Genomic DNA, 24,718 nt, shown 5'->3' with positions numbered 1-24,718 from the left:
ATTTCATAATTTGAAAGTTTTGCTCTTAGTTGAGAAAAACAATTTCAAATGTCAAACTGCAGGTTGACAATGAACACACATGTAACCATCTTATATATGCATCTATAAGATGTTCACATGATAGGTAAATGGGCCCATATTCACCCTTTATATATTTCAGAATCAGGGGTCTTAGTCCCAACTTTAGCTGGTATAATCAATTTATTATGAGAACAAGCAACACAAGAGAATTCTTGAAGAATCTTCTAGTTCTTCAGTATATGCTTATCTGAATTCTCAAATAGCTCATTTAAAAATGGCAAATGAAAACTTCAAGTTTATCATGGCATGTGCTATCTCTTAGTAAACTTCTGGTTCACTATGGCATAAACTTTTGCATTAGTAAACTTCTGATTTACTGTGACTACTTTAGCATTAGTAAACTTCTGGTTTATTGTGGCTACTTTTGTATAAGTAAATTTCTGATTTACTTTAGCTGTTTTGCATTAGAAACTTCTGGTTTACTGTGATACATGATGTATTACAAATTGAAGAATAAGGCGGATAACTTCTGACATACATATTTACCCCTATGATTGTGGGAACATGAAGATTTTCAATCTTGCAATCATTTGTAGTCTCAGTATGATTGTCATTTGTATTAGTAAACTTCAAGTTTACTACAACATGTGTTTTGAACATAATCATATACTATGAATGACATATTTATATATAAGCTCTTCAAGAGCCTTCATTCATTATCCACAATCTAATATTTATCGGACATTTCTGGTGTCATATGTCTTCTAGACAAACAAATAGCTCTTCGGGAGCTTTTGATAAATTTTGTACTACCAAATATTGCTCAAACACTTCTGGTGTCATGAGAGAAAATCATAATCAAATAGACAATACAAAGCCAATTCTAAATTTATAAATGACGAAAATTAAGAATTTTAATATTCTACTACTAACTTCGTGACAAATATCTCCTTCAAGGAGAATTACCATTAACATCTGAATATTTTGTATCAATGCGGTAACCACATAGTCATTGCGTCCTTTAAGAAAAGATACACGAATTGTTATTTCCTTCGGGGAACTCAATAACTAACCATAATGTACTGATGTGGTTGTAGTATAAAGCATTCTACAAGAATACTTTTGCCTTGGAATGATATTTAATAAAAAATTTCAAGATATTTTACGTATAACGGGTATGTGCGACAATGATCTTTATGCCACAAAAACAAGATTTATATCCTTTGTTATTCTACCTCTTCAGGAGGTGAGTTGTGGTATTTCTTGATTCACTCCAGGGAATGAAAATGTCTAAAAAAATAACTTTGAATAGCTTATTATTTTATTTAAGCACAAAAAGACACACTTTCATAATATTTTCCTACTTCAGGAGAAAAATTCAATTGGTTTACTACTTAAAGAGCAAATTTAAAATAGGAAATATTGAGTATATATTCTCTCAATCATATTATCTCTTCTGGAGATGAATCGTAATATATTTATATTAATAGCGCACTCATATTTACGAGCTTTATTAATGTTGTCACATTCACTTCAGGAAATGGATTAATATTTATCAAAAGTTTTCATCCTTTTGGGAACGGAACATAATTATCTGAATGCGCATTAATCACACAAATCGTGTGATATCTTACATGCTCTTTTACGATAATGCTACTTTAGGAGCAAATTAAGGCATGCATGTACTATAGAGAATATATCTCTAGCTTATCTTCAATTGTAACCATTAAAAGCCTAAATTATCACTTCTTGTGGCCATAGGCATATACCACTTCTGATGGTTAATAAAAATTTAGTTACAATGAGATATACGAAACATAACCACTTCTGGTGGTTGTATATTTCTTGCAAACTCTGCTGGAGTATAAGTGGATCTAACAATGTCATCCACTTTATAGTTTCCTATGCAATATTACTCTTCTGGAGTAAAATTAAAATCTTAATTCGAAAACGAGTAAGTGAAAAACAGAACATAAAAATATACAAATTATAGTATTTTAAAATTCATAAAATACTCCAGAATCTCGTCTAATGATTATGGTTCACTTACTAGGTTCCTAAGTACCTTTTTTATTTTATTTTAATGGCAGTAGCATACATAGCAAGTAAAAGCGCATAACTTATCATTGATGGTGTCTGCTAGACCCATCATATCAGGATGAATTTCAGTATCAAGCACCCAAGACATGCAGCTTTTGCCTGATATATCCAATACGACAACGTCTAGAAAGATTTGACATTATTTATAAAAAGAAAGTTCGTACCTTTGATACTTTCAAAGTATTTGCTCGAGATGGCAGAGTCTCATGCTGATAACGTGTTATAAAATAAAGACTTTAAAGTAAAGAAACCGAAGACACGTAAAGAGAGAGAGAGAGATTTATTATTCAACTTCAAATTCATGTACATAATGAACTAAAATCTCCTCTATTTATAGAAGAAAGGAAGCTGTTGTGTAAGCTGTTATTGCAAGCTACTGTGTAAGCTGCTTGTAAGCTACTACTGCAAGCTGTTGTGTAAGCTGCTTGTAAGTTGCTTGTAAGCTGCTACTGCAAGCTGCTGTAGAAGCTTCTTGTAAGTTGCTTGTAAGCTGCTACTGTACCAGATATATATAATCTTCTGCCAGGGGTAATATTTATCCATAACGGAGTACCGAAATGAGAAGTTTATCTCCAATAGAGTACTAAATAGATAACCATATTTACGACGGAGTCCCATATGGATAAGCTTCTTCAGGAAGCTTATTTACAATAGAGTACTAAATGAACATCCCCATATATATATAACAGTACATTCAATTTGGACGATTTCGAACTAATAAGTATAAAAAAGATTTTGAATACGATAACTTCTTTTTTATCCAAAACAAATTAAAGGTGCTATCAAACTGAATTATTTCTCTTTTGCTACGTGGGCGTTTGGACATAAGAATTGTAAAATTTTGGAAAAAAGTGGGAAAAAAATTCAAGTGAAAGTGGTACTTAGAAATTAGAGTTGTATTTAGACATGAATACAATTTTGGGTTATTTTTTAATTTTTGGGAGTGAACTAAATGAATTTTGAAAAACAGCTTTTTGGAGCTTTTTCAAATTTTTGAAAAATTCCGAAATTCATCTTCAAGTGAAAATTGAAAAGTTATGACCAAACACTAATTTCGGAAAAAAAGTAAAAATATTTCTGAAAAAAGTGAATTTTTATGGCCAAACGGGCTCTACGTATTCTACAACAATGACAATAAACTTAGTATAATTCCACAAGTGAGGTCAGGAGAGGATAGTATGCACGTAGACCTTACCTCTACGTACCTTGTGAAGGTAGAGAAGTTATGTCTGATAGATCCTCAGATTAATGAAAAGAAATATAATACATTCAAACCTCTTTATAATAGCATCCCTATATAATAGACATTCACTATAAAAGTCAAGTTTTTTTCGGGACCGAATTTTATATTATGTTATAAGATATGTCCTTTATAACAACACTTCACTATAACAACCAAAAAATATCGAAACAAACGAGGTTGTTATAGAAAGATTTAACTATAAAGAAACAGTAACAACATCAAGATAATAAAGTAATCGAAGCAAAAGCTTTTGCTACATATTCTATTACAAGTAAATACTCAACTATTAATATCAATCCTTAAGAAAAAATGTCAATTTCCGATACACTATTAGGTCACCCTAAAAGTTATTAAAGGTGATTATTTTAACAAATAAATTAGTAACTTAAAAATAAGACAAATAACCTTCTACAACAGAATATAATTGCGCTGAGTATAAACTAAATTTGATAATATTTTGTTGTAATTTTTACCTCATATAGCAAATTTTTACACCTTATTTATTATAAATAAATATATTTTTCTAAAATTATATTCTATATCTACCTTTTAGGTTTTATAGCAAATTATGTATTTATGGTCACTTCCTACTGTTAAAGTATTAAATACGTTGTGAAATATTTTTCTCTCTCATACTTTCTATTCTCTCTCCAATAATACCAGTATTGTATATAATTTTATTAAACTCACGTTCTCTCTCTACTATCTCTCTCCCAACCCAGTATCTTCACCACGAATACAATCACCATTATCAACTGATTCATTTCCATTCTCTCTCTCAAGTTTAAAATTGAGAGAGATATGTATAAGAGAGTTTTCTTACCACCGATGATAGATGAACAAATTCATACTGTTAGTTTGTGTGTGTCCACCAAACAGTAGAGTACCTGGTCCTCTACTAGATTCTGTTGAGAATGCTAATAAAACTGTATGTAAATAAGGCAGAGGATTTTTACGTGGAAAAATCCCACACAAGGGGATCAAAAAACCACGATCTACACCTGTAGGCTTTCAACTTCACTAACCTGTAAAAACCTATTACAAGTCACTTTGTAATGACTCCATTACAAAGAATTTACTCAACTAACTTGTGGTACTCTTACCACAAGCTACTTTGTGACTTCCTAGTTACAAAGACTTTTACTAACTTGTGATGCTCTCACCACAAGCCATTTTGTCACTCTACAATTACAAATGCTTTTGCTTATGACTAAACCTAGTCACAACATAAACTCAAGGAGTTTACGGATTTACAAGAGGATTCCTAATCAACGCTTCTAGCTAAGCAAGTTAGGAGATACAATAAGTACAATCACAAAGTTACAACCCAACTAGGACAACAACAAGCTAACTTTAGGAACTGGTCCGTAGTTGCGTTCAACTTTGTTCTTCAAGCTTGTGAGGATTGATTTCTCTGTTTTGGCAAGAAGCTTGAATAAGAAACTGAAACATTCAAGTGATGTTTTGTATAAACTCATTGTAGGTACACCTTGATCACATTACTTGAAATGATGTGAGCACTTTAGTTGGTTAGAGAATGAGTGGGCACTGGAAACAGTGTAGTGCGACAGAAACAGTGCAGTCAGTCACTTCGTTTCCAGCTGTGTCCAATTGACTTTGTACTGCTATGAGGAAACCCTACGGGTATCAGGTCCTTATTTGGGTTCCTAGCTCCTGAAGCTGTAGCAGTTCACCTTTAGCTGGAATCCGTTAAGCTTGCAGTGTAGTCCGAGTAGCTCAGGTTCCCTATCTGGTTCTTAACAACAAGTTTGTTAGATCATCAAAACATAAGGCAAGAACATTTAAACCTATCAATTTTTTCCTTTTTGATGATGACAAACTTAATATTTATAGAGTGGATTTAGAGTAGTAAGAACTAGATTAAGTAATAGGGGAACACAGGTTCCCCCTGACTCTATGCCCTTTCGTAACATATGTATTCCCCCTAAGTGGATGGCCATATTATTGCCATATTATTTTCCCCTTTTTAGCATCATTAAAAAAACACAAACAGAATAATAACACAAAGAAGTCCAGCTAAGCTAACTCATGCCACATATGTGCACACACGCATGATAGAGAATAGAAACACAAAAGTAAAGTACTGATATAATAAAAGAGGATAGAACTGATATGAATAAAACTTTAATATGCCTTTGCTTTTGAAAAGCAAAAGACAACATTGGACTTGTTAAAACGGGAGCAGTAGTGTTTCCTCCCAACCACATAAAAAAAAGAAAACAAAAATATCTGCCAAAACAACAAAAAACTTAACAAACATTTTCAAAAACTGGTCATTGAAGGGGTACTTAGGGGGCACTAGGAGTAAAGGGCTTGGAAGCTGCAACAAGTGTTTGGAGAACGAAGTCTATTTGGGCATTTCCCGAATTTTGCTCATTGAGCAGTTCGACTTTCAGGTTCTCTACTTGCGCCCTGAGATCAACATTCTCCCTTGTCAAATGAGCTACTTCCCCATTTGACATGGAAACCCCTTGGGCTTGCTGACCTTCCAGGATAACATTCCTGGCCTTCAACGGACGAATTTCCTCAGTTGCACTATTCTGAGCATTAATAAGTTGTGAGACGGTTAATGTAGTTCCTACCCCCCATTCTTTCTATGCATTCACATTCTTCCAAAGTTGTCTGTGAGAAAGTCTGCTTCCTAGTTCCCACCTTGCCTGTCCCCAGTGGTACTTCAAAGAATTTGAATACTTGAGTAAGCAAGAACCCATAGGGAAGGCCATGATTACCATATTTGAAGGTGGCAAACTTTTACATGTGTTCAATCATAATAGCAGGCAGACTCATAGGAGTAAAACTGTCCAGTTGCTCCATCAAGAACATGTCAGACTTAGAAGTAACTGACATCCTCTCAGCTCGAGGCAATAGAACTTTGTTAACCAATTCGAACAGTAGCTAATAGACAGGGAGTAGCACTTTCTTATGGATTTGGTCCCCCTTCTAGTTTGCATTGTCTTTTACCACGGCATTTCTAAAGTTAAACTGACACACATCTTTTACACTGGACACACCAGCTGTAGGAACTTTAAGAATCTCTCCAAGCAACTTGACATCGAACACGATGTCCACTCCATTGACCAAAGCACAAATGTGGTCAGTCTCAATGGGAAAGAGGCTAGCAAAGAAGCTTTGTACCTCATCCTTATATACCTTAGGTGCATCAATTTGAAATAGATGTGCCCAGCGTTGAAACTCGACAATCTCCAGAATTTGGTGCATACCAGCCATCTTAGAGACTGTTGGGTTAATCGTACGACCCAACAGAACTTTCTGATGCCTCAGGCGTTCAAAGCCAAGGCTGACTTCACTTTTCATTCTCTTCACAGAACCAGGTTCTTTAAAAGTTTTAGACTTGCGTTTGCCGGAATTCTCACCACTGAATTTTCCTTTTCCCTTAGATTTGACTAACACATCCTCATCAAACATCAATAATTCACTTACCACCTCCGTCATCTTGGACCTAGGGGTTGACCCCTTCTCTATTAAAGTAGGCCTCTTCTTTTTCGAAGACCCTCTAACAAGTGAACCAAGTTCATCTGGGTTTCCTCTTCCACTTCTACTACAGGGATCGCCTCATCACTTGCAGGTACATTATCTTTCACCAACTTTCTCCTTTTCTTCTTACTACTTTTCTTGCTCTTTTGAAGGGCAGAATCGTAGGCCACCTTAGCTTGAAGCCTGGTAGTAGGTCGTTTAGTTTCAGACTCAGGGGTGGACACAACCCTCCGCTTACTTATGAATGCATCAAGAGCCACATTATCTAGGTCCTCTTCATCACTAGATCTCATTTCAGGTACTTGTATTTCCAAGGGCACAACACCAAATGCAGGAATAGAACTGTCCTGGGAATGAAAGCCCTAACCTGGGTCCTCCGGGGAGGGATCAGGTTCCCTATATGATGGCCCAGTAGTATCTGCTAGTGCATCCCCTTCAACAGTTACAATGGCCCCTTCGTCCCCCACACCTTGTACCTCATTTTTCTGAGAGATGATCTCATGTAGTACACCATCAGCAGACACAACAAACATGGCTACAACATTTTTCTCTTCCTCAAATGGTACTACTGCCACCATGGAGTCGGTAGAAATGATGGCAGTACTCTTTGTGACCTCAGGGTTTTGACCTTGTTCTCCACTTGGTCTTTGACTCATGGGAGCCTCAGACGATGTGGAGGACGAAACAGCAGTTTTTAGGGGTTTCTGAAATAGGGAGAGATGGGGAAACTAGGTGAGGGTGTGACTGTAGCGGTAAGAGTAATAGTGGGTGAGGAAGGCTCAGTAGGAGCGGAAGGCTCCATAGGTTGATCAGTAGTAGTTACGACTGAGGCAGGGAGATCGGAATTTGTCTCAACCATTGAAAAAATGGTGTGACGATGCTATTGGGAAATTCTAATGTAGGACTTATGGTTAGAGAGAGTAGAAAAAGGGTTTTTAAGAGGAGATGATAATTATGAAGAGAAAGGAATAGGCACTGGTTCTGAAATGGCGGTTGGGCATGGAAAATTGCAATGTTTCAGAGGGAGATGGAACGATTTGAAATGAAGAGACGTGACAGCAGGATCTGAAAAGTTGAATGACATGGCACTTGTGTTTTGTACCCTTTTTAAGACGTGTATTAAAGGATGCACAGAACTACTAATCTTTGGTACAAGAACCCGGTTCTTGACCTTTTATTTGAAAGAATCAATCCTCGTTTATCATTCATGCACTGCATCTATAGCTTCTATACTCATCATGCGTGTTTACCTGCAACAGTGTTAAAGTGAGTTAGACATGGTCAGAAAACACTTTTAGCTAGTTATTTCCTGAAGGTGATTTTCATAGCCAGATAAAGAGGAATTAGGTTCTCAATTGGGCTTTAAAAGCCCCAACTTCACTCTGTTTCTTTCAAACTGTTCCCTACTTAGTGCCTTGGTGAAAATGTCTGTAATTTGATCTTCTGTGCTGCAAAACTTCATACATATCAGCCCTTTCTCCACACTGTCCCTAAGAAAGTGATGCCTCACATCAATATGTTTTGTTCTTTTATGTTGAACTAGATTCTTGGCCATGTTGAGTGCATTGGTATTGTCACATAGAAGAGGCACACTCTCAGTGAGTACCCCAAAGTCCTCCAGTTGTTGTTTGATCCATAAAAGTTGAGCACAACAGGATGTTGCGGCTACATATTCAGCTTCTGCTGTTGAAAGAGCCACTGAATTTTTCTTCCTTGTGCCCCAAAAGATAAGACATGAACCTAAGAAGTGAGCCATTCCAGAAGTGCTTTTCCTGTCCACAAGATAACCTGCATAATCTGCATCAGTATACCCAATCAGATTAAAACTGTCACCTGAGGGATAATACAACACTAGGTCCTGTGTTCCTTTGAGATATCTCAGCATACTTTTAGCAGTCTTCAAGTTGGATTCTTTGGGATTTGATTAAAACCTTACACACATCCCCACACTAAAAACAATATTAGGCCTGCTGGCAGTGAGATAGAGGAGAGACCCAATAATCTCTCTATACATGGTTTGATTCATAGGAGATCCAGTTTCATCTATGTCCAGTCGAGTGGCAGTAGCAATGGGAGTATCTATCACCTTTGATGCTTCCATGTCAAACCTTTTCAAGAGCTCCCAATGTATTTTTACTGACAAATGGATATACCCTTTGGGGACTATTTTACTTGAAGACCCAAGAAGAAGTTCAGTTCCCCCATCATGCTCATTTCAAATTCACTTCCCATGAGTTTTGAAAATTCTTCACACGGAGAATCACCTGTTGCTCCAAAAATGATATCATCAACATAGACCTAAACAATGAGCAGGTTCCTTCCTTGTTTCTTTAAGAAAAGAGTTTTGTCAATTTTCCCTCTTTTAAAGCCATTTTCCAAGAGGAACTTTGACAACCTTTCATACCAAGCTCGAGGAGCCTGCTTCAGTCCGTATAAGGCTTTGTCCAGTTTAAAAACATATTCAGGGTGCTCATGACATTCAAACTCTGGAGGTTGCTTCACATAGACTTCTTCCTTAAGAAGTCCATTCAAAAATGCACTCTTGGCATCCATTTAGAACAAGGTGAATTCCATATGAGATGCAAAAGCGATTAGGATTCTAATAGCTTCCATGTGAGCCACTGGAGCAAACATTTCATCATACTCAACCCCTCTCTCATGATTGTAGCCTTGAACCACTAGTCTGGCCTTGTTCCTTGTGGTAATTCCATGTTCATCGAGCTTGTTTCTGAATACCCACCTGGTTCCTATAATGGTTCGATCTGAGGGTCTAGGTACCAGGTGTCACACATTGTTTCTCTCAAACTGATGTAGCTCGTCTTGCATGGTTGTAATCCAATCTGCATCTTTCAAGGCTTCCTTGATATTCTTGGGTTCTATTTGGGAGAGAAAAGCTGAGAAGGCAAGTGAATTTCTGGCTCTTGACCTGGTTTGTACTCCGGAATCTAGAGGAGTAATAATGTTGTCCATCGGATGAGAGCTTTGGTGTCTCCAGTTAGACGTCTGAGGTTCATTCTGAGAGGAAGAGGGTATGTTTGGCTGGTTTTTGTTATATCCCGCATTTTCATATGTTAAAGTTTCGTCGTAAGTTAATCCACGTATGTTCGGGAATGAGATTATTTTAAGATTACAAGCATTATGCTATTCCAAATAAGTGATGAGTAAATTCGTGAAGGTGAGAGGGTAAGCAAATCGAAGAAAATGATTTTCGTCGAAGTTTGATATTTTTGGATAAAATACGGCCCGAGCTAAAATACCCGGTATTTATGAACTAATACCATATAAAGTGACTCATGGAATTAATCCAAGACCAAGTGGAACCAAATTGCATGAGTCATAAGACATGAGTTGCCTTACACGTAAGGGACTACAAATGATGATAGAAATAAATCATTAAAGGACTTGGAAAAATTTTCAATGCACATATGTATACTGATAGGATGAGAAGTAGTAGAATTATAATGGAGGTGATGGGGAAAATAAAATAATAAAAGGATTCTACTAATGAAGACCATGGAACTTGGAAAAGGATTATGACTTAATATGTGGAAAGAATCCAATCAGGTAACAATCACGGCATAGCTTTGAAGATGTTTATTAGCATCAATATTATGTACCTTAGGTCTATAAATCTCATTTCTTTTCTTCTTCTTTTTTTAGTTTATTCAAACAAATGAGTTAACCTCACTCGGATTAAGGAAGGAGGAAAGATTGGTGCGTTTTTTGATATGAAGATTCTAGTCTAGTTTAAGGAAGCTTAGTATATAAAGTGGTATGGCATGCTTGCAAAGGCCAGCAACGTTAGATACATAGATATGCAAAAGAATAGATGTATTCTCAACAGTCTCACACGAAGCCCTATAATGCTACTGCAACGGGATTTTTGAGATTCTAAAAGAGTACGGTGCAGCCTTTCTCAAGAATATCATATAGATTTTTCCCTACTTCGATTCGCCGTTAAGTGTTTTCGCAAAAGAGAATCGGTTCAGGTATATTAAGGCTAAACCCTTCTTTCATTTTGGCATGATCCCATATAAGCGCATGAATTAGATTTTTGAGCTTATCCTATTCAACCAGTGTTCTTCTAGGAATAATAAATATTTATGAGGAAAACTTTGGCAATATTTGTTATGCTTATTCATAACAAAAACCGTACAATTTATTTCAAATCAAATGGTTAGGTAATTATTTAATAATAGTTGAAAAATTATATTATATACATTTTTGAGTGAACGTGATTTTTCTATAAGGTATTTGTATAAATTTTGTACATAAAAGAAAATGAGTTTCTTTAACTTTTAGGAAACAGATTGCATTTAAAACTTTTACAAAGTAGATGTATTCCTTTAAGACAAACACAACAGAAATAAGGAAAATTTTAAGATAAAGCATCAACATAAGTAAAAGATTTTTTTTATATTTGATAGCGAGGCATAAAGAAAAATTCATATCCCGGAATTTACGTATATTTTTCTAGTTTTGTAAGTCACAGTATTCTCCTTATAGGGACTCATATTCAAGTGAGTATTTCCTTCTTCCAGTCAAGAGAGTTGAGAGTTTACATATATACAGTATTAAAAGTATTTTTATTACCATCGAGCTATCATCGATGGCAGGCCCCTATTGGGCAACCTCTGATCAGATGGTAAGTTATATACCAAGCCTACTGTGGCCCATCGCTTATGAGCGAGCCCAGTTGGTTGAGATACAGAGCCTAGTATAGTGGAGCGCCTATGAGCGAACCGACTACGGTAGAGCATTTATATATATAGCGAGCCTACTGTGGCCGAGCGCTTATGGGCGAGCCCTGTTGGTCGAGATATAGAGCCTAGTATGGCCGAGCGCCTATGAGCGAGCCTACTACGGCAGAGCAGTTATATATATATATATCGAGCCTTATATGGCCGGACAACTATTTTACTTACTATATTGAGAGAGTTGAGTTAGTATCAGTAGGTAAGCATATCTTCAGATTATCTTTGACTTCCAGCTACTTGCAGTTATTATATTATCAGCTCAGCTTCAGCTTTCAGTATATTGCCTTACATACTCGGTATATTATTTCGTACTAACGTTCCTTTTGCCTGGGGACGTTGTGTTTCATGCCCGCAGGTCCAGATAGACGGGTCGAGAGCCCTCCAAGTAGGCTATTAGCTCAGCGGAAGATGCTAGTGCGCTCCATTTGATTCGAAGTTGCGTGTTTGGTTAGTATGATTTAGACATGCATTGTTTAGTGTGGCGGGACTCTATCCCGACCTTTATGACATTTATGTACTCTTAGAGGCGTGTAGACATATGTCATATACGTGAAAGGTTTTACGGCCTTGTCGGCCTATGTTTTGATTTTATAAATGATCATGTTCACCTATTAGGCCTGTATGTCACGTGTATATTTAGGTAGAGGAACATAAACTTTTTGAGTTATATTCAACAGTAACAAAGGTGTGTACAATTGGTCACACCCATTTTAGTTATGCCCTATAGGGGATAACAGGTATAGTTAAGAGAAAGACAGGATATTAAGATCCGGTCGGGGTTAGAGTAACCCAAAATGGTGAATGGATTACTTGTGTTAGTTGATATTTCTGAAGGGTATTACAAATGTGCTAATAGATCTTCTTCTGAGACACCCAGATGGTGAACTCTAGAATATTATGATTAGATGTGAATACTAGCATTCAGAAGATAGGCACTGAAAGCCTGGATGGGATAAATATTACCATAAGTGTGGCTCTCATCCCTAGTAGAGCGAGGATGTTGAGCAACCCAAAGAGCCGATGAATGAAGCAAGGAGAGCTCAAAGCAAAAGAATGTCGTGTTGAAGTTTTCACAAGAAAAGAGATATATAGGAATATTAGTAGAGTAATGAGAAGAGAGATAAGGAAGAATTATGAATAAGGTATGATACATGGATAGAGACATAGGAAAAAAAGAAGAAGAAATGACAGTATTACACAGTCTAGTCAAGTGAATGAAGAGACGAGAGGTGAAAGGCCTTAAGACAACAAAAACGTATAGGCCATACAGTCACATCCTCATTTCAAGAAATAAGTTCGCAACTCTAACATGATTAACAGAAGGAAAAGTTCGACCCTAGAGTAATAGAAATCAGTATGGGCTGGTGAACAAGATAAACTAAACATAAACTAGGAACTGAGTAATTTGACAATAGTCAGCATCATGAGAATTTCAGATTGCATTCCGGCAATAATAGAATGAACAACAGAAGAAGATCCATGATGAATTTAGAGAATGGTCATTCAGGGAGACGCCTCCCCAGAAGCAAGCAATATGAGCAAAGTTAAGTTTAAGGGACTGTATGTGCCAGCTACACTAAGTGTCACCATCGCGAGAAAGGAATTTTGTTATCCTTGGTACATAAGGATTATCGCAAGGCGAGTAAGGGTCATTGATGATGCGAAAGAACGCCAAAGATGGAGAGGAAAAACATCTATAGGCAGGTCGTTGTAGCTCCAAGCCTTAGTACTCCCCTAAAGGGGGAGGATGGAATGATAAAGGAAGAATGCAATAAAAATGAGAAAGGGATGAGATTGCACTATCCAACTATTATAGATATGCTATGATTCCTGAACGTTATGTAAGCACTATGTCAAAAAAAGGAAGTAAGGGTTCCTGCCCGGGATGTTATTGATAGATAAGGAGCCAGTAAGTGAGGTAATTTAAGACAAGGAAATAACCCAAGAAAGATTACGTGGAATATGGATATGAGAATGGACCAACGAATAGTTAGTAGTTGATTTAGGAAGAGCCTAGTCATGACTAGACAAGAAGTTACAGACAAATCAGCAGATCATGCAAGATAAATGCAGTAAACCCCAACATGGAGATTCCACTGTCGATCAGCATTGTCCATGCCATCTCTTCCAGAATTCTGTTCTTCCTTTCTACCACTCCATTTTGCTGGGGAGTTCTGGGAGCTGAGAAGTTGTGAGTGATGTCATTTTCATTGCAGAATTTATCAAATTTGACATTGTCAAATTCTGTCCCATGATTTGATCTAATGCATGCGACTCTAGACTCCATCTTCACCTGGATTTTCTTTACAAAAGCCACAAACACTTCAACAGTTTCATATTTGGTTCTGAGAAATAGAGTCCATGTGAATCTGGAGTAGTCATCCACTATTACAAAAATGTATCCTTTTCCTCATCTGTTTTGCACTCTCATAGGTCTACATTGATCCATATGTAGAAGCTCTAGTGGCTTTGAGGTGCTCACATCTATTTTAGACTTAAAGGAGGACTTCACATGTTTTCCTCTGGCACAGGTATCACAGACCTTTTGCATCTTGAATTTTGACATAGGCAGACCATGGACCAGGTCCTTCTGAATTAGTTTGTTCAAAAGAGAGAAACTTGTGGGGCCCATACTTTTGTGCCATAGTTCAGCATCATCATCAATAGCTTTCAGATAACTTAGATCACCACTCTGTAAGGACTCGAAATCAGTAACATAGATGTTCTTATATCTTTTGGCCACAAGTACTACTTCACCGGTCACAAGATCAGTGACTGTACATATTTTGGACAGGAATTCCACCTTGTTTCCTTTATCACAGATTTGAGAGACACTCAAGAGACTGTACTTAATCCATTGACATAGTACACATTTTCAATAGAATGAGTGAGTGACTTCCTGACTTTTCCAACTCCAAGAACGTACCTCTTTTTTCATTGCCAAAGGATACACTCCCTCCTTGCAGCGCTTTTAGTGAAAGAAAGTCCATGGTGTTCCCAGTCATGTGCTTTGAACACCCACTATCCATGAACCATTGTTGACCGTTTACTTTCACTGTTCCCTGCACAAGAAATTAAGAGTTAGTTTTAGGAACCCAAATAAGTTTGGGTCCCTTGTAGTAGGCAAGAGGATGAATAAGAGTTCTCTTAGTCCATGCAGGTAATATGCATTTTTTATGAGTGGAACCTGGTCCCTCTTTTGTAGTCACCATTTCAGCAAACACTTTGTTTTTCTGAACAGACTGATTCCTGGCCTGGAGATCTTCTTTGAAGTGCCCAGTGTTCCCATATTGGGTACAAGGCCAGTTATCAGAGACAGTGACGTACTTGCTGTGAGGGTTGTGAGGAGTTTTCTCCCTTTGTAACCCTATTCCCTGCTTGTTTTTACAGTCATTAGTATGCATGACAGTGGTAGCTTCTGAGGACCAGGTCCACTTTAGGGACTTTTCAAGATCATTCTTTACTCTTTTCAGATTAGTTTGGAGTTGCTCATTTTTTTAAATTTCAGCACACATCCTAGTTATCATAGCTTTCACCTCATTTTCAAGCCTAATATGTTCCTCACTGGCTATCTCCTTTCCCTTTCCAGAATTTTCAATTTTTGACTTAGTCCATATTTTCACTATTATTTCCCTTAGATCTGTAATCTCTGCCAAAAGGTCATCCTTCTCTTTTCTGAAGATTTCAATGGTTCTCTTATGGTCAGTAACTACAGCCACTAAGTCATCTCTAGTTTGTTCATATTCTCATAATTCTAAGGTCAAGGAATCCCTATCATCCACAAGACTATGAAAAGTATTAATTAATGCATTAGCTAAAGACATGAGTTTTTTTGGAGAATAGGATTTTAGATTTCTCTGAACATCACTGAAATTTACCTCTTTTTTGCCATTGTCTTCATCATCATCTGATTGAGCCATCGAAGCAAAAGTTGAGCCATATTCAATCTCCTTGCCTTCAACTGCCATCATGGAACTATCACCAGCATCAGGTTCATCTTCAGACTCACTAAAGAAATCCCCTCATGCTGCAAGAGCATGTCTCATCATATTGTTAGCGGATCTTTTTCTCTTGAAGTCCTTGAAAGGAACCGGGTTCGTCTTAGCTGTCTTCTCATGTTAGTTCTTGGAGAATTCTTGCTTCATGAGAGGACAGTCTTTCATGAAGTGTCCAGGCTTTCCACACTTGTAACAAAGATCATAGTTCTTTGCTCTGTTAGCGCTGTCCCTTTTTAGCATTTCTCCATTTCTTCTGACCATCTTCTGAAATCTTTTGGTTAAGCAAGCCATGTCATTGTCTTCCTCACTTGAATCATTGTTGTCAGCTTTAAGTACCAGGTTCTTTTCCTTCTTTGGTTCTCTTCTTTCACTGTCTATCTTCCTCTTCAACTCGTAGGTTTTCAGATTTCCTATCAGCTCTTCTATGGTCATTTCCTGTAAGTCCTTTGATTTAGTAATAGCATTCACTTTGCTTTCCCATAAGCTAGGCAGAATACTGAGGATTTTCCTCACAAGCTTGTTTCTAGGAATAGTTTCACCAAGTGTGTGTAACTCATTTATGATAGAAGTGAATCTTGTATGCATATTTTGAATGGATTCATCGTCCCTCATTTTGAAGAGTTCATACTCGGTAGTGAGCATATCAATCTTAGACTGTTTTACTTGTGTGGTTCCCTTATGATCTATTTGCAAAGCTTCCCATATCTCCTTGGCAATGTCGCAGGTGGAGATTCTATTGTACTCTTCAGGTCCTATTCCACATACTAGAATTTTTTGGCACGAAAATTCTTCTCCACAGCTTTCTTGTCTGCTTCACTGTACTCTTTACTGGTTTTTGCCATTGAAAATGGAAGTTCTTCCAGTACCTTGGTTGGAACATAAAGACCATCGCATATGATATCCCATAATTCGAAATCCTCAGCCATGATTAAATCATGCATTCTTGTTTTTCACCACCCATAGTATTGTCCATTGAACCTAGGTGGTCGGTATGTAGATTGACCTTCTTCAAAATTTGGTGGAGCAGCCATGAGGATCCTTCCTAGGTGTTAGCTTGATAGGAGGAACCTGCTCTGATACCAATTGTTAGTTTGTGTGTGTCCACCAAACAGTAGAGTACCTGGTCCTCTACTAGATTCTGCTGAGAATGCTAATAAAACTATATGTAAATAAGGCAGATGATTTTTATGTGGAAAAATCTCATACAAGGGGATAAAAAAATCACGACCTACACCTGTAGGCTTTCAACTTCACTAACTTGTAAAAACCTATTACAAGCCACTTTGTAATGACTACATTACAAAGAATTTACTCAACTAACTTGTGGTACTCTTACCACAAGCCACTTTGTTACTTCCTAGTTACGAAGACTTTTACTAACTTGTGATGCTCTCACCACAAGCCATTTTGTCACTCTACAGTTACAAAAGCTTTTGCTTATGACTAAACCTAGTTACAACATAAACTAAAGGAGTTACGGATTTACAAGTGGATTCCTAATCAACGCTTCTAGCTAAGCAATTTAGGAGATACAATAAGTACAATCACAAGTTACAACTCAACTAGGACAACAACAAGCTAACTTTAGGAACTGGTCCGTAGTTGCGTTCAACTTTGTTCTTCAAGCTTGTGAGGATTGATTTCTCTGTTTTGGCAAGAAGCTTGAATAAGAAACTGAAACATTAAAGTGATATTTTGTATAAACTCATTGTAGGTACACCTTGATCATATCACTTGAAATGATGTAAGCACTTTAGTTGGTCAGAGAATGATTGGGCACTGGAGACAGTGCAGTACGGCAGAAACAGTGCAGTCAGTCACTTCGTTTCCAGCTGTGTCCAATTGACTTTGTACTGCTATGAGAAAATTACACGGGTATCAGGTCCTTGTTTGGGTTCCTAGCTTCTGAAGCTGTAGCAGTTCACCTTTAGCTGGAATCCGTTAAGCTTGTAGTGTAGTTCGAGTAGGTCAGGTTCCCTATCTAGTTCTTAATAGTAAGTTTATTAGATCATCAAAACATAAGGCAAAAACATTTAAAACCTATCACATACCATAGATGATATAAGAGAGTTTCCTTGCATCAATAAGAGTCACTGATAGTTCTCCAGCAAAGTCTCTGTTTCCTTCTGATTTTGACCAGGCTTAAAAAATATGAATTATATTCTACAGTTTGTATTCATATGTATTCAGCGTATTGTATATATGTATTCAGATATATCTGCAGTATGTATTCATATGTATTCCACTGTATATTAAGCATTATGTATTCATATATATATATTCAGGAGATTGTACTGTATGTGCTCCGCCTTTTGGTATTCACATGTAATATTCAAATATTTGTGCTCTGCATTTTGTATTCACATGTATTCAAATATATTCAGATTGTATTGTATGTATAATGTATTTTGTATTCATATGTATTCAACAGACTGTAATTATGTATTCAGATATAACTGAACATGTGTGTATTCATATTTATTCAAAATATAAATGCAGTATGTACGTATTCAACAGTTTACTAAATTATATGTTTACTAACTGTTCTAAAAAGAAATCATCACGCACCAACAGAACTTCCACGAACGATAGCAACAAAAAAAAGGAGGGATTGAAACTCTAGAGATTGCTCTGTTTTGTGGTATTTTTCGGCTGGAAAATCTTTTTTATAACGGAAAATACAGATCCTACGTGTTATAATTGAGTTAGTTGAGTTATATTAGGAGTCTATCGCGTTAATTGATTCACTTACCATTTTTAAACAACTGAAAAGACCATTTTTACGCAGTTTACGTTACTGTATTCACGAATATTGCTCGCAAATACAGTCGAATACAAGTCGTTGCTTAGCTGAATTTCCCTATTTCACGCTGAGTTTTACTACGGTATTTATGAATACAGTAGCTTAAATACATCAAATACACTCTATAACAACTAAAAATATAACTATAGGAAGTAATTTAGTAAATGGTAGTTATAACCAGCTAATAATAACTAAACAATAGTGATTTGTGAAACTTTCCCTATTTTGTTTGATGAGTTGTCAGCAGCCTTATCTTGAAAGAGAATGCAAATTAAATTATTTTCACAAAACTCCAAACTACTTGAACGTATTCTAGACGCTTCTTGTTAAAACCACGGGTGGGTGTTAGCCTTTTGACTGATTACGCACAAAGGATTGTTTAAAAAGTTAATTATATTATTAGCACATGATTATGGCTATCATTAGAGCATAAATTGGTAATATCATTTTAAACACTAAGGAGTCGTTTGGATGGAAACAAGTTATCCTAGAATTAGTAATCCCAATATTAGTTATTCGAGATTGTTATTTCATATTTTTATAGGGATAAAATAACACTACAATCCTAGGACAAATAAGTCCAAAATTAGTTATATCGTAATTTTATTCCAATCAAACGTGCAATAAACTCATCTTAAATTTAATCCCCGGATTAAGTACAGGTAAGGCTTGTAAACTTTTCAGTTTATGCAACGGCTTATATCGATATGAACCAGGAAGTTTGGGTCATTCCAGTCATAATTAAATTAAGAGTTAATTTTATATATACTAACTGCATAAGATATTTTTACATCATCACTGTAATTTAATATATCATAATAATTTACTTACTATAATATATCAATTATTGAACTTATTTTTAATTAGACTAGTACTATAATTTAACATATTATAATAATTTACTTATCATAATATATCAATTACTGAAATTATTTGTAATTGGACTAGTAATATATTAATTATTGATATTATTTGCAATTGGACTAGTACTTTCGTCCAAAGCAAATGTTACCGAAATAATTGAAGCTTTTGCATCTATACTCGGGTTTGGGGTCATAATTGAACTTATATTCACTTTGCAAAAAAAGTTGCAAGTCTACCCACTTTACGATCAACTTCAGACTTAACGAGTTTGAAGTTAAAAAAATTTAGTTTGAAGTGAAAAAATTGCACTTCAGATGAACTTAAAGTTAATAAGTCTAAAGTAAAAAATTGTACTTTAGATACACTTAAGGCCAAAAGGTCTGAAGTGCGACAAATATTTTCCTACACTTAAGACCAATAAGTCTGAAGTGAAAAATTGCACTTCAAATGTACTTAAGGCCAAAAGGTCTGAAGTGTAACAAACGTTTTCCTACACTTAAGACCAATAAGTCTGAAGTGAAAAATTGCACTTCAGATGCACTTAAGGCCAAAAGGTCTGAAGTGCAACCTACATTTTCATGCACCTAATGTCATTTAGGCCTGAAGTGCAAATTGCGAAATTTGTTCTTTGAATTTTAACAATTCAATATACGATTTAATACTTAAATCTACTTCAAATGAGCTCGAATTTGAAACATAGCCTCCAAATATCATTTAGAACAAACCCAATCATCAATTTGTCTAAACAACAATAAATCTAACGAACTCATTTTGCAATTAAGAAAAAGAAGAAATCCTAAGCAATAGTAAAAAATAAAGCGCCACAACAGCTCACTAGTCAACACTGTAAAATGTCATAAACTACTTTAAAATATGTTCACAAAAAAGTGAGTACAGGTTAAATGGGGGCGACCAAATAGGTCGCCCCGTATAATATTTACAAAACATTGTCACACCTATTAAAAATATTCAATTAATAGCAATTTTTCATAATTTTTTTTTGATGAAATTACCCATTATATCTCCTAGCTTTCTAGATTAAGTGGGCATTTGGATATAACAATTGTAAAATTCCAAAAAAAAAAAACGAAAATGATATTTGAAAATTAGAGTTGTGTTTGGACATGAATATAATTTTGGGTTGTGTTTGAAGTTTTTATGAATGATCTGAATAATAATTTTAAAAAATAACTTTTTGGATTTTTTTAAATTTTCAAAAAATTCCAAAATTCATTTTCAAGTAAAAAAAAAATTTAAAATTTTATGATCAAACACTGAAACTCTTATCTCTAACGGGCTCTAATAAAATTCATTAGCTTGCTCGAGACGTTGATTAATAAGTCTCTATCTACCTCTCTAGAAGTCTGTCCATTTTTCTTCCTCCCAAAAATTGTCCTTTTTGGCATTATTTCCTTTATTTTATTCAGCACGTTGTTCTTTTTTCCTTGTTCTACAAGGAATTTCTTTCTCCCCCCACCCCCACCCCACCTCCACCTCCACCCCCACCCCACCTCCACCCCCACAAATATAATATTGACAAAAAAATTACTAATATATAATCATTTCTGCTTTCTAATCCTCATCTCCAAGTTCTCAAATCATTTATTTAATTTGTTGATATCTTACAAATTCCAAATACTTCTGGCAAAATGAAGGTACGTACCATTTCCTTGTCCTACAATTCTCACAAAATAATCAGCTGAAAGTTTCTTTTTTTTTTTCCCCTCCTTTTTATGTTTTAATTATTCTTGTTTTTTCATAAATTTCTTCATCATTTTCAGGCTTTAATTTGTTTTGTTTTTTCTGCAGAAAGTTGTTTTGAAATTAGAGGTATATGATGACAAAGGGAAACAAAAGGCTATGAAAGCTGTCTCTACCCTCTCAGGTACTACATCCTCTTCATTTTTATGTTTTTTTTCATCCATTTTACTGTTAACAAGAATTTTTACATTCATAGTCATAAAAAAAAAAGAATTAAGCTCGTACGTAAGGAAGCGTGTACAATAAAGACATAATTATGTATAATGTTCTCTTTAACTAACAATTTAAACGGTTAGATAACATGATCGTAGAATGCCGGGAGCCTTAGCGTAACTAGTAAAGTTGTTGCACCCATACTGGTTAGAAGGTCACGGGTTCAAGCCGTGAAATAAGCCTCTTGCAGAAATGCAAGGTAAGACTGCGTACAATAGACCCTGGTGGTCCGGTTCTTCCCCGGACCCCGCACATAACGGGAGTTTAATGCACCTGAGAGCTAAGATGATCGCACAATTCACTATATCTTCCTTTTGCATTTCTAGAAATAGTAGCATACAGAGAATTTTGTGCTAAAATTATGGACTTATTATTACAATTCTGACTCCTATACGAGTTTGGGTCTCCGTTAGAGTTGGGGAAACAACCACTAATACTTACAGTAGGATAGGCTATCTACATCACATCCTTGGGGTGCGTTTCTTTTGTGAATATGAGATACTTTATGCATCGCACTGCTCTTCAATTAAAATTTTGGACTTTTATCACTTTTATCCCGCATCAGAAATTATTTACATTCGATAGTCGAAAAAGTTATAAAGTTTATATAATTTATATATATATATATAACATATAGAATGTATATACATACAAAAGTATGCATTTTTCGACTATTATTTTGAGAGCGACTATACAATGTCATTTTCTCTAAAATTTTCATCAAAAGTGATGTTTATTATTATTATTTTTTTGTTCAACAGGGATTGAAAATCTATCAATTGATATGAAAGAGAAGAAATTAACAGTAGTAGGAGATATTGATCCAGTTGAAGTGGTGAGAAAATTGAAGAAAACATGGCATCCAGAAATATTAACAGTAGGGCCAGCAAAAGAGCCAGAAAAGAAGAAAAATGATCAAAGTGGGAACAAAAATGGAGGAAACAAAAAAGAAGAGAGTGATCAAGTTTCAGAGCTTGTAAAACTTTACAAGAATTATAATCCTGATATGACACAACATTATAGGGTCTATAGTATAGAGGAAAATCCAAATGCTTGTGTTATTTGTTAATTAATTTAATGTATATAAAAAGAACTTTACCATTGCTCAAGGGCGTCGATATATAAGGTGTTACACGTTCACGCAGGGTTCGGAGAAGGGTCAGCACCCTGAGAGGTGTGGTGTAGATAATCTATCCTAATGCAAGTATTAGTGGTTGCTTTCATGGCTCAAACTCGTAATCTATAGATTACATGAAGACAATTTTACCGTTGCTTCAAGACTACTTTTTATTTCTATACATCTTGTACAAAAAATTATATCGACAATATAAGTTTAAGTTGACTATTCAACAACAATTGACTTTTGTTTTTGTATATGTTATTTTGTTTATTGCTTAATTATAGTACATAACTGGACAATACCCACACGCACGCACCCAAAACCGTTAACGATACACAGTCCAAAAAGGATGTCTCTAGAAGACAAGAAGGGTAAAAGCGAAGTTGTTCGGACACGGATGTGGGTGTTCAACACGGAGTGCAGATCTAGATATCGGATTCTTCGAAATGTAAATTCTAAGATTCGACGATACAGATCCTAGTACAAATACGAATGCGGAGATCCGACTAAAAGTATTTTAAAAAAAAAAAAAATATCTCTAGATGAGAAATTTTATAAAATACTTATGTATAGTTTGTAAAGTATGGATTTCTTTTTTTTATTCTGAAGTTGTAGATAAGTAAAATATTGATTTTCTAGATAAGGTATGCTATTTTCTTCAAATTTACCCTAATTTTGGTTCTGATTTTGGGAATTAAATTGTATTTCATCTAGAATTTTTTTGTCCGTCGTGATTAAAGTACCCAAAATCCTTTGACCAGATCTGATACGGATCCCATACCCACCCATTCTTAGTATCATGTTGATATGGGTGTGGCACCTAAACTGCCATGTCGGAGCAACTTAGGGTAAAATCAGCCAAATTAGTAATAGCAAAATATATAGACTAAAAACAAGTTGAGCCGGAGATTTGGGCATAGAATTAACATAGCAAGACCAAAGCAAAGAAGAAAGAATAGGAAATCGTTTGACGTATTGGACCCAAAAAGAAAAAGGAAAGAAAGACCAAAATAAAACAAATCACAAAAAGAAAAAAGAAAAAAAAAAGAGAAAAGAATAAACCTAATGTAAATTCTTATATACTCGTATTTGAACAAGATTTTATCATTTTCTCGTGATGCCAAATTACCCGCTTAATTCTTTCAAAACCTATGTTCTTACGCGGGATGGGAATAAAGGCTACTAAGAGCGGAACTCACGACCTAAGTACTAAGTAACCTTAGAATGGGGATGCCAATCTTATACAGAAAATACCGCTATCTAAAGTAACCTTGCAGGGGGCTGCGTATAGCATTCTAAGATCCCAATACGAGAAAGAAATCAGACCTATAACCTCACTGCCTAGGAGTATCGTGGGAGCACGAGGGTGCATGTGGAAGAGTGGCCAAGACAATGCCAAGAACACGTCAGGCCATGGAAGCACAATCTTGCGCTATGGAAGGTTCTAGAAGGTTCCGGAGTGATCTAGGAATAACAATTGAATTTATACGCGGTTTTAAGAATACGTAATATAAATTGATACAAATTAAGAAAAAAGATTAATATCGAAACTAATAATAAGAGAATAGATGAAAACCACATAAATTGAAGAGCTTTGGCCTTCGAGTTCGATCACCCTCGAACCAAGAAATGCCTCAACTAATGTAAGAACAAAATAACAAAATGAGAAAGGCTAGAAATAACAGTATATTGCTTTGTGCTGCGTATTGCAATGTGTGTTACAAATGATCAAACCTCTCTTATGAGTGTCCTACTCTTGATATAATTCTACACAAGGTAAAAAATCTCATGATTTGCTAATTAATCCTCCTTTTCTTGATATGTGTCGAGATTTCTGTCTTTATCTCCAATCGATCGCGGATATTTCGGCCTCCTGTTATTTGGCTCGGCAAATTTCCTTCGTTCTTGTTTGGTTTCGATCTTGTTCGGTCCCGGGCTCACGAGCTCAACGATGTAACTTCACACCTCGGTTCGATATGCCTCGAAATCGAGCTTTAACTTGTCATGTTTCAATCTCGATTGGTCACACAATAGGCGAACCCGGTTTTGACCGTATACAGATAGTTCCCTCATTTTTCGGAGAGAATATGGCGAGAAACGATATGAACTTCTGAATCCCGATTCGATAAATCATGATGTAAGCGACAAACGGTTACTGAAACGTTCCGCCGGTCCAGTTACCAAGACATTAAATGCCAGTCAGTTGTTGGTCGGCAACTACACGTTTTGAACCGTCATTAGCAAATTAAAATATCCCTACTTTCATTCATTCAACTTTATGTTCAAAGTTTTTTCTATTCTTGTTTTTCAGAAAATCTCTTC

At 35.8% G+C, this 24,718-nt stretch overlaps 1 protein-coding gene across 1 annotated transcript; it reads left to right on the top strand.

The window, feature by feature from the left end:
- The first annotated feature begins 20,845 nt into the window (after positions 1–20,845).
- Positions 20,846–22,377, top strand: LOC107772018 (heavy metal-associated isoprenylated plant protein 39). Its single transcript, XM_016591502.2, has 3 exons — positions 20,846–20,957; positions 21,112–21,187; positions 22,038–22,377. Exons 1-3 carry the CDS (start codon positions 20,952–20,954, stop codon positions 22,343–22,345), a joined length of 390 nt encoding a protein of 129 aa, XP_016446988.1. The 5' UTR covers positions 20,846–20,951; the 3' UTR covers positions 22,346–22,377.
- The last annotated feature ends 2,341 nt before the right edge of the window (positions 22,378–24,718 follow it).

This window comes from Nicotiana tabacum, chromosome 5, assembly GCF_000715075.1.
Source record: "Nicotiana tabacum cultivar K326 chromosome 5, ASM71507v2, whole genome shotgun sequence".
NCBI lineage: Eukaryota > Viridiplantae > Streptophyta > Magnoliopsida > Solanales > Solanaceae > Nicotiana > Nicotiana tabacum.
The sequence above is the reverse complement of the archived record's forward strand: the minus strand, read 5'-3'. Positions and strand labels throughout refer to the sequence as shown.